General features: G+C 41.2%; 1 protein-coding gene across 10 annotated transcripts in view; it reads right to left on the bottom strand.

The window, feature by feature from the left end:
• DACH2 (dachshund family transcription factor 2) overlaps positions 1-12,074 on the bottom strand; it is a 325,632-nt gene that overhangs the window by 51,773 nt on the left and 261,785 nt on the right. For all 10 annotated transcript variants that reach the window (XM_081848011.1, XM_081848004.1, XM_081848005.1 and 7 more), the window contains 2 exons: positions 5,648-5,783; positions 2,866-2,946 (listed from right to left, as the gene is read on the bottom strand). In XM_081848011.1, coding sequence (XP_081704137.1) covers positions 2,866-2,946; positions 5,648-5,783 — 217 coding nt within the window. The remainder of the gene's footprint in view (positions 1-2,865; positions 2,947-5,647; positions 5,784-12,074) is intronic.

Raw genomic sequence — 12,074 nt, forward strand, 5'->3', positions numbered from 1 at the left:
AGATAGCATGAAGCTTAATCTGAGTTAGAAAGAGCATGAATTCCTGTTTTTGCTGCTACTTTTGAGAGGACACACTACTGCCCTGTCACCACAACACTGCAGTTCTTGATTTCTCAGTTTTTGTTGTTGTTGTTGATATTATTTGGATAGCAATCACTTCTCTATGGAAAAAGATGGGGAGGCAGCATCAAAATGACACAGAAAGTCCCTTAAAAATTAACAGGGCAGCCTTTTGATATTGTCTGATTCTAGAGGAAAAACTAGTTTGACATGCGCCCCCACCCCCACCCCTGACCTAAACATGGCTTCAAAATGGCCCAGGAAATCTCTTCTGTATTGTCTAGAGAAGGGATTTCCTTGGCCATTCGGAAGCCATGTTTGTGTCTGGTTTGCGTGACTTTATGCTTCTCTATAGCGTTTGTCAAACACACCTCTGACTTCACTCACTGGTGAAACACACTGAAGGTAAGAGTAAGCTCATAACTAACAAAGCAATTGCTTCAAATGGTGCCTGCGCATTTTGCTTCATAACTTTCATTCCACATGTGCTAGGGACACTTTTTTTTTTTTTTAATGAAAGCTCACAGTTTGGCTCCTCTGCTGGATCTGGACCTGTAACCCCTCTTCCCTGCCCCTAGGTGGTCCTGATTATTGCGGCATCCTACAGGGACACACTCTGAATTCTGCTCCCTACCTATTGAGGAACAAGATCACCTTGTCAGCATTTTAGTGCTTCTTAATATGGAGTGTTAACAACTGTAGCTGGATTTTGCACAAGTTGCCCTGCTAATTGTTATGGAATACCAAACTTTTGGAGTTACATTGAAGACGCGGGCAAACACCTCTCCCTCACTCCCCTGCTCCCCCACCCTGCCCCCATTACATGCTTTTAGTAATTTGCTCAATGACTGAAAAACTCCAAGCTACAGCAAAGCTGGCATTTTATGGCCTGCAGAGCTATAAATCATTTTAAAAATCATGATGATATTACTCAAACCAGATGTGAAAACATATGTTTGCCATGCTTGTGTAAATTGCTGACTTGTCATACTTAATAAATGTTGATAATTTTGAGTTAACTACATACCACCTTAATAATAACTTTGAAAACCTTCACAGGAATAAACACTATTATTATTATTATTATTTTTCTCGGTAAAGACAAACAGTCAGGGTATGAAAAATGAGGCTCACATTTCATACAAATATACAAATATTACGGAAGGAAATACTGTATACAAAACACAAGTAACAGAAGTATATAGGTAAGCTACAAGGAACAGCCCAGATATGACTGCAGAATTTGCACTCCTGAACTGGTATTCCCTATTTAATATTCATCTGCTTGGTATAATTTTGGTGGAGTGTGAATCAAAATTTGTATAATTTTGCCATATAACTTCCAATAATCTGTAGCCACAGGCTCACTCCAAAATGGGTGTTCTAGGGGGGAAAACTGTATTCAGAAATGCAACTTTCAGCCAACTTGCTGAGTCACAGTAAGCACTCAAAATATTTAGTCATATTCATATTTAATCTATTTTTGCATACCATATTATACATGAATTTATTTATGTAGACATGTTCACTCTGCTTTTCCATTCATATGGTCCTTCAAAGCAACAAAACAACAACCAGAAAGCTCAGACATTGCAAAACACACACATACACTCTTCAATGAATGCAGCAACCAGCAGCAAAGAAGCAGCAGCAGCAAAACCAGGACCTAACTCTGATAAGATGACCACTCAGGTGACAAATGCTGGGGCACATTTCCAAGAGCCACGTTACAAGGGAACAGCCATAGCTCAGAGGTAGAACATTTGCTTGACACGCAGAAGGTGCCATGTTCAACCCGTAACATCTCCAGGTGAAGCTGGGGATTATTATTATTTTGCCCCCTGTCTGAAACCTCGGAGAGCTGCTGCCAGTCAGTGTAGACAATACTGAACTAGGTGGACCAAGGGCCTGGTGGTTATGTCCCTTTGTGCTTTTGAACCTATGCTGCACCCTCATCAATGCAGTAGCCTCAGGTACAGTGGATGCCACTATCCTGTTACCACTATCAGAGTAAGATTCAGCTGCCAAACTAGGCAGCTTCTGTACGTGGCATTTGTGTGTGTGTGTGTGTGTGTGTGTGTGTGTATTGTCTTTCACCATGGACAGCCAAAGTATACTGAAAAAACAGCGTCTTGATCTGGTGTCTGAAGCCAAGACAAGAAGGAACCAGATGGGTATTTCAATACAGGGTTTGATATATGTAGCCTTATGGAGTTCAAGACCCTAATATCTCAAGGCTACCCCTGCACTACACTTGGTATTGGTCCTCTAGAACTATTCAGGAATAGATACCCCTATCCAAGGGCATCAACACCTATCTTTGTGTTGAAATAATGTATTATTTCCGTCAACCTGTGAAATGCTCTCTTCCCAATGAATAAAACCTGGCTCTTTTGAACTTCAGGTCTATACTTGTGGGTTGCTTTCCTGTCTGTCCCTATCTCTGGTGTGTTTATTTCCATGAAATGTGAGGCCTCAGAGGTCTGAATCAGCTGTTTTACCTCTACATGAAAGAAGCTCACCAATATCCCTAACAATTGATTGAACCACGTAAGCAGAACTTGTAGCCTATGAACCAGACAGAGTTTGTTTGTTTGTTTGTTTGTTTGTCTGTTTGTTCTCCACGGTTAGAAGACAGAGTACAGAGGGGGCGGGGGGCTTTGCAACAAATGCCATCTAATTTCAATCTAAAACCAAAGGAAAACTACACACTTAGCTACTGTGATCATTTTTCAACAGACAGGAAGAGTGCAGTGAATCCAGTCTGTGATCCTTTGTGAAGAACGAAATATTAGAGGACATTACCTTTTTCCTTCAGGAGTTTCTTTGGGTTGGGCCCAGGCTCTTGATCCACAGGTTCACCCTCTCTATTAGTTGGCAGCATGCCTAAAAGAATGGGCATGACAGAGTGAAGAAGGAAAAAGAGTGAGAATCATTGACCTGCATATTTGCCAAAATTATAAACAATATCCTCAATGTACAACAGTGAAGAGCAATTACTATATTCTTGGGGGCGCTCAAACTTCTTGAGATTGCTATTCAGGAACTGGAAATGTATTGTGCCACATACCTGCCACCAAGGATCAGGTTTTATAATGAACACTGCTTTGGCTAGTGGGTAAGAGATTTGTGAAGCCCAAGAGCTTCAACATAGCTGGTCAATTCTTACAAAGTCAGATGGGAAAGGGCCTTCAGAGCACATCCTTTTAGTTATTCGGTGTCCCTTTTCCACTGGTGGCCCTTGACTGGGCTACATTACATCCCAGCCAGAGAAATCAGAATAGTTAACTTTATGGCCACTGCAAAGAATGCACACATGTTCTTAAAGCTTAAACCCACCATGATTGCAGTGTGGGATTGTGTCAACTGAAGCAAGCCTTAGCAGGAGGGATACCTACTCTTCCTACTACAGTTGCTTTCACATAAATATTTAGTTGTCTCCTTTATCACCATTGATGATACTCTACTAATCTGCCTGCGGTATATTCAAATGTCAATCCATTTATACTCTCTGAAATACCAAGTAATACTATTTCCTAATGTGAGAGAGGTCACATCTCTAAGTGAATTTGCAAAATACTTTTCCCCACCTATGTCAGTGATAGGTAACTTGTGGTCTTCTAGATGTTGCTGGACTTCAGATCCCATCAGCCCTAGCCAATGGCCAAGGATGATGGGAGTTGTAGTCTGACACCCAGAGGACCAAAGGTTCTCCATCCCTGCTCTGTGATCAATACTGGCAACTGGAGTCAGGTAATGGATGCCTGCAAAATTGCTATGGAACGTGAAAATGCACACCAGTTAGATCATTCAAATATAAACCACCACCATTTCTAAGAATTATCTTTCACTTTTTTTAAAAAAATGCCTGGTTCCCATATTTTGTACCTTGTTGGACACATTCACAAGTTCAAATAAAATCCATATGCACCATTTGCTCATTCACCTTGTATGAACAATTCTGAAGTGGTTGTGTAAGAAGGCACCTAGTGTTAGGAGCTCACATTATCCCTTCCATATAAAAGCCTAACACATTAAAGGTAGACTGGGGCTATGTTTTCTGCCAACAGCTGTACTCCAACACCCCTGTGCCCTGCTACAATGGCATCTACATGTTCAGTGAATATCTGAAGGGAGCAGCCAGCTATACTCCCACTGGCCCCTTCTCCACATCACTGGGGCTCCCAATTATATATAGGAGAACAGGGGGCTCTATCTTCTGTGAGAAGGGAAGAGCCAGATAAGCACACTTGCCATGAGCAAGACCATGAGGCTTAGCTCCATGCCACCCCCAGGGTTTTTTTTCAGCAGGAACTCACCAGAACTGAGTTCCGGCACCTTTCCAGTGGGCACCATTGCCATTATAAGAGAACGAAGGAGGTGTTCATGGTGCGTTTTGGCACCAATTTTTCTAAAAAAAAATAGCACTGCACACCCTCCATCCATTAGTCATACACATGAGAAATGGGAGTCTAGGGGTATGGACAAAATGAAAGCATTTGGGGGGGGGGGAGGGAGGGAATTACCAATTCTTGAAGACAGGGGAAAATAAGCCTGCAAGCACAATACAAAGAAAACCACGAAGAAAGTGAAAAACTGCAGATGAGTTGAGACATGAGTGATTTCCTCTGAAATGTTCAGATTAACTAATTAAGAAGAGTGATTCATTGAAATCATTTCGGAAGAAAAATGCTTTTAATAGACCAGAGGATTTAAGGAATTGGTAATTATCTGTAATTCCTCTCACTTAATAGACAGATATAGACAGCTAGATGGTTAACAACCCAAACTGATGGATGACAGTTCAAAGACAATAATCTTTGCCACTGAGATTTTTCTTTTAATGTAGCACCTGTAAAATCACATGGATGAGGTAAATATATGATATTTGGCTTTCTTATTTTCTTTATTGATTTAAAATTACATTTGTCATACTTAACAGAACTATTAAAATTCTATTCTAAAATATTATTATTATTATCAACATACTTTTCATGACTCTGATGAATGTTTGTTGTCAGAGAGCAAACATTTTAAAATAAATATGGCGATTTTCAGGTTGCAATCAGATTGCAGACTGAGACTATAGGAACGTAGGTAGCCTGCCTTACACAGAGTCAGACCATTGGTATATCCAGCTCAGTATTCTTTACTCAGACTTGCAGGAGCTCTCCTGAACTAATATAATCTGTTTCCTAAATTTTTCAGGACTGAAACCAACCAGAGCATATTCTGTGAGGAAGTACTAATTATAACTGTTACCTAATTAAATTGGATTCAAGCTTGTATCATATTCCTCTCTCCACTTAAAATTGGGTGTGCAATCTTCCTTGGGAATAAATCCAACTGAACTCAGTGGGATGAACTTCTCTGAGAACAATCTTAGGCTTGTGCTCTTAAGTGGCTAATCTAACTGATTAAATGTTACTGCCACCCACAGTCATTATTTCTTGTTTGCATCCTTTGGATATATGCTCACTTCCTACAATTAGCTTTCTTTCCACCTGTCTCTTGTGAGAGATCTTTGACAAAGGACACTTCCAGACATCAGTGGCATCAGAACAGCCGCCATGAATAGGGTACCAACCAATTCTATCTGATGTGTTGTCAAGCTGCGATGGAGAACTTGAAATGCTGCTGCTCTGGTGTGAAGAGGCATGACTCCCGGGTCGCTGACTCTCTTCCATGGATGGGGCTGGTGAAGGGCTGTCATGAATTCTCTCCTTTAGAAAGAAGAAGTACATTAAAATAAAGTATTTGGAGTACATCACTGCTGCCCCAATTCAGACTGATGGCTAGGCCATCCCCCAAACCTATCAGAACACACACATATATCTGCCAAGACAGTACTATCCTAGGTGCCTCAGCAGAAGAGGCAGAGAAGGGTAGGCAAGAGGGAGAGCAGGAATGCATGCTGGCATGGCTCTGTTGCAGTGCCTTTGAATACAAGGGGGACTCAAGACCTCAAGACCACTGGGAATAGCAGGTAGGGAGAGTGCTTCAGGTGGCTGTTCAAAAGGCAGCCAGGCATCAACCAGCCCCAGAGTGCTCTGGTGAGAGAAAGTCAAAGGTGGAAAAGATCCCAGAGAGGTGGTGGGGGGGGGAATGCTTTAAATCCACTCCTTAATACCTGGGGCACAAGCTAAGGCAGTGGCTGTGTGAGATGACCAAGTCATAGTAAGCAATTAAAGCAATCAAATAGTATTTGGTGTTACTTTAGAATACACTTTCAAGATCAGTTACCCAAAGGACAGTATATTTTACCCCCAATGCATTTTTATGCTGTACACCAGGGGTGGGGTAGCCTGTGACTCTCCTGATCTTGCTGAACTACAACTCCCATCAGCCCCAAACAGCATGGCCAATGGTCAGGAATAGTGGGAGTTGTAGTTCAGGAACACCTGGGGAGCCAAAGGCTAGCCACTCCAGCTGCACAACTTTGCTGAATTGCTTTGTGTTCTGCTCTACAGATTGGGTCCACCTACATCTGATAGGCTCTACCTCAAGGTTTGCCAAAATCTGAGAGGCTCCGTCCTTAGATCCATCAACGACCTCTTTCTCACCACCTGTTGCAGCTCTGATCTCTCTCTGTGCTGATGCCAGACCCTGCCCAGTGATTTTTTATTTTAGGCTCTGGCTTCCCTAGTCAGTAAGGTATCCTACTATACGGAATACAGTTCTCTGTTTCAAGTGCTGATTGATCCAAGTCTAATTTAAAGATAAAAAAGAAGGGAGATCATGAGTCCTGAAGCTGCCCATCAGTAGTTAGCAGCTGGACAGCAGACTAAGCAGGCACACTGGTCACAGTTTCAACCCACTATTTAAATCACAGTATTTATTTCCAATTTTCTATACCTACAAATTAGCACATGCAAATTTTATGTAAATCTATCCTCTTTGTGTCCTCTGTTGGTGATACATGTCCTCTTGGGAAGGGAGGGCCACTACTCAGTGGTAGAGCATCTGTTCTGCATGAATAATGCCCTAGGTTCAATCCCTGGCATCTTCAGGTAGGGCTGGGGGAAAGCTTCCTCTGAGATCTTGGAAGCTGCTGTTGGTCAGTGTAGACAACACTGAGCTAGATGGTCTAATGATGTGACTCAGTATAAGGAAGCTTCCTCTGTTTTGGCAATGTGTTAAGATGCCACGCTACTAATCAGGCCTCATATTTCAAGCTCTGCTTCCAGCAGGCTGTGCAGGGGGTCCTAGAACAGAGTTTCCTAATTGTAATACTGTACATAGCATTTGTCTATTCCAAACACACAGCACTGAAAATGTTGCCTGAAATTTGTTTTTTAATAGGATAGTTATTGGACATTCAATGCCAAGTGAACCTCAAAATCATGTAACAGATGCCTATCTATTATACAGTGGTTAATCCTCAACGGACATGCTTTTTAACTCATTATCTCTTATTTAATGAACATACAATAACTAATAAAACTTAAAAGAGAAGCATTTAATTGCTGTACTATTTGTCTACTAATTAAAAATATTTGTTAACCTTAAACAGATCGTAATCTATTCAAGGCCTTTTGTGCCTCTGTATCTTGAGGGCATTTTTGATTTAAATCAGTTTGAAACAAACATTGGGTGTTTTTTCCTTCTCTCTTCCCAGGGGACTTGTAGGATATTATTGCAGAGATTATAACTATATTGGTAAGAAAAGGAGGAGAACAATAGGCACTACTATTTTGGGTAGTGAAAATGGCCTCTAGATTAAATTACCTAAACTGAGAAAGGACCTGAGAGAGAAACAAGGAAGCGTTGGTTCTGTTTTTTGAATTCTTCCCATCTATTGCATGCATTTGAAGAGTTTTTTCCCCTTAGTTTCCAATCCCTTACTCGTCCCAAAGAACCCCTTTGATTCAAGACTCTAAAGCAAAACACGTGGACCTCCAGATGTTGTTGGACTCCAACTCCCATCAACTTCAGCCAGCATGGCCAATGGTCAGGAAAGATGGGAGTTGTAGTCTCTGGCTTAATGGAACAATGACAGAACAGCTTAACTTGCAAATAATGAACCCTTTTGGAAAGAGAAAGCAAATTTGCATCATTGCTAACTAAACATGTGGGCACATGCTTGATGTGAGAAGGATTTCCATTTCCCAGGTAGGCAGTAGTGGAGCTCCCTAGAGGTCTGGACTCTTGACAAACTACATTTAGATGGCACTTGGTGAAAAATGAAGACCCAGCAATGAGAACCAGGATGTGGATTGAGACGTTCTCTATAATGGAAGGCAGTTGTGATTCTCTTTTTGCCCCTTAATATATGCGAGCAGTTTCTTCTTTGCACGTAAACAGATCCATTTTTCAGGCCCGTAATCAGTATGCATCTATTAAGCTACTTAACAGCAATGAGCTGTGGTTCATTAGGTAGCTACTGTTGTGTCTCCGTCTAGTTAAAATTTCACAGCAAGTTAATCTATTTTATTACAAATGAGAACACAAGCGATAATGTCCCCGCCATTTTCCAAACACAGGGTTAACAGTATTTGTAACAAATCAATGAGGACATTTCAATAGAAAAATTGCAAAGCTCAAAGCCTGAAATCTTTTTTTTACACCTTGATGACTTCATTCTGTCGCTTCTGAATTTTAGAACCCCGTGTCACTCTTCATGTATTTCAGTTTTGTTCTCCTGAAATAGCTTGTTGTTCTGCTAGCCCAATACATTAAAGGCTTCTTTCTGAATAGCGAATTACTACTCACTCAGAGGGAAGAAAGTATCAGAAAAGCGCAAGGGGAACCTGTGGTGCTTGGACTCCAGCTCTTGTCAGGTCCAGCCAAGCATGGCCAATGGTCAGGAGTGGTAGGAGTTGCAGGGGAACCAGAGAGCCCCAGATTCCCCATTCCTGTATTAGAAGACTGCTACAACAAAACTAAAGCCTACTGTCAATAGGATTGCACTCTACTTGAAGGACCAGGGTTGCAGTCTGCAGGTGCTCCTGGGTTGCCAGGTGGCACACGTGGCCAGGGGCACATTTGCACAGCTTTGGCTGGAGTACCAGCTGACCCTTTCCTAGATAAAGTAGACCTGCATGGAACTACTGTTGAAGAATGTTTGGAAACTTCAACTAGTGCAAAACGCAGTGGCAAGAGTACTACCTGGGATTTTTAGGGGGAGCACATTACTTTGTCTAATCTGTGCTGGCTTCCAGTTCAATTTTGGGGACACTTCAAAGTGCTGGTCGTCATTATTATTATCATTATTAAAATTTGTATACTGCTCTATACCCATAGATCTCAGGGCGGTTAACAACATAAGATTACCACCATCTATCTATATCTATATCTATATCTATATCTATATCTATATCTATATCTATATCTATATCTATATCTATATCTATATCTATATCTATATCTATATCTATATCATCTATATCATCTATATCTATCTATCTATCTATCTATCTATCTATCTATCTAATCTATCATCTATCTATCTATCTATCTATCTATCTATCTATCTATCTATCATCTATCTATCTATCATCTGTCTGTCTCTCTGTCCATCTGACCGTTCATCCATCCGTCTGTTCATCCATCCATCCATACTAAAAATCAAAACAAAGACAACCAATAACCACCTCCCCTTCGACAACACATTTAAAAAGGCATAAGGTGTCAATCAGCCAAATGCCTAGTTAAACAGGAACATTTTAGCCTGGCACCTAAAGGTGTATAACGAAGGCACCAGTCAAACCACAGATAATGCCCTCTCCTCAGATGTCACCTGCAGAACCTCTTAGGGTGGCATGAGTCTTAAGACGGCCGCTTTTCCAATCTTAACACCTGAGAGGGTCTGTAGGGAAGGAGGTGGTATTTGAATCTTACTTCAGCACTGGCAAAGGGACAGCGTCCTTCACTGCACAGAAGGGCATCAGGATGAGGTAAGAATGAAAGACAACTGTGCACCAACATTTTGCCACCACTCCACGCCACCAACATCTGCCACCCAATGCTCTGGTAGCCGGGTGGCAGAGCCTTGCTTTCTATGCTACCGTTCTAAAAGCATTTCTCTTTGCCAAGGCTTTCCAAGATTAGTCTGAGAGTCATGTATATTGATGTTTATTGTGGATATGTGAAATTATTGCATTTCTTATTGCTTTCATATTATTTCATTATGCACTGTTTTTCTTACTTTTGGTAATTGCTTTGCATTTTTTAAGAGTTGAACACTTTATATACATTGTTCAAAGTAAAATAATTAATAAATAGCTCCGTCAAAAAATTACCAGTTCTCTCCGTTCCTTTCATCTATCAAGAAGTGTCCTATTTCCCTTTGCATCCCCCTTCCAACACATGTACAGAAATGCAAACTGCAGGACATTTTTCTCATACCCTACTCCCCTGCAAATGAACTGCTGAACTTCAACAGACCATCCAGTCATTAAAAAGCATTTAACATTACCTTTAGTCCTACTTTAGTGCTGTTAGTGTGCTGCCAAAGCTTTCTGTAGCTGTTATTGGGCAAGTGGCAGTTGTGTGTGTGTGTGTGCGTGTGCGTGCGCGCGCATGCACACAAACACACACACACGTGATTTAACTGTAGGCGTTTGCATGAGAACATTGATGTTTTATTTGCATTTTTATGTTTTGGTTTTAAATGTAAGTCACCCATGAATTTGTTAAGGGGCTGTCTGGAATGCACTGGCTAACTGTTCCCACTAGATGCCAACACCCTAAAGGGATTCATACATGTGGAAGTATTGACATTAGCATTCTCATTTCCATGGATGGAACCCTATGCATATACACCCATGTCTGCTTCAAATAGATAAGATCATGCATCAACCATGGCGGAGTGGTGGTTATCAGTAGTGTGTTAGTCCATGCATTCTGCATAGCCCCTTTATAAGTTCAGTACCAATAGGTAAACACATGACAAAAGATGGCTTTTGCCAGGGCCCAAACTACCCATTCACAGTGATCAAGTCAGCCCAACTCACAACAACATATACATAACACACAGATACACACACATGCAGAGCATATCTATTCTTGACATAATCAACTTGACCTTAGTACTTCCAGCAGTGATATTTCATAGTATTGATCTTCACTTGTGTGCCAAGTGTTTAGAGGAGCTGTGATGCTAAGGCTTGCTTGTTTATTTTTATTTCTAGTGCAGCTATAATTACTCATCCAAATGTTAATCTATTAATGAGTTCCTAAAGGACTTAATGGCATTTCTCTGCTGACAAGTGGGTTTTGCAGCTCTGTCTGAATACTGGAAATTTTATTCATACATTTGTCTCGATATTTCTTTTTAATTTATGCCTTTCCTCTTGTGATCTTCTGGGCAGGGCAATGTGGGAGTTAACTCACTAATGAAACTGGAGGCAGCATAACAACATCACCCTGCTTCAGGATCTTTCTGAAAACAAAAATGAAGAAACTTCAATATTGTGATTTTATAGGGAAAGTATGGCTTCCCGATGAACACAGAATACCTTTGGTAATGTAAATTATCTCTTCAAAATGATGTTTTCACTGTGGTGTTTTTAATGTTATTATATCTGTTTGAGGCTGCACTTCTCAGAAGGAGCTGAAGGCTGCATCAAGGGTAGCCCTTTGGGTCAATCTTTTGACAACCAAATACAGTGGTACCTCTGGTTACGAACTTAATTCGTTCCGAAGGTCCATTCTTAACCTGAAACTGTTCTTAACCTGAAGTACCACTTTAGCTAATGGGGCCTCCCGCTGCCGCTGTGCAATTTCTGTTCTCATCCTGAGGTAAAGTTCTTAACCTGAGGTACTACTTCCGGGTTAGCGGAGTCTGTAACCCAACATGTTTATAACCAGAGGTGTTTGTAACCCGAGGTACCACTGTATCCTTTTGAAATAGTGTTTTCAAAGAACCTCCCCATGCATTCACAGAACATGTGAGAGGGAAAAATGTACTGTGCTGAAAAGCCTTGCCTTGCACATCTCTCTGGCTATGCCCCCTGGCACCTACATGTACAGCTAAATTTGTGAAAGCAACATGGGAATAGTGGGCACTTTTA

The sequence above is a fragment of the Podarcis erhardii genome (genome assembly GCF_964252035.2).
Source record: "Podarcis erhardii genome assembly, chromosome: Z".
NCBI classification, from domain to species: domain Eukaryota; kingdom Metazoa; phylum Chordata; class Lepidosauria; order Squamata; family Lacertidae; genus Podarcis; species Podarcis erhardii.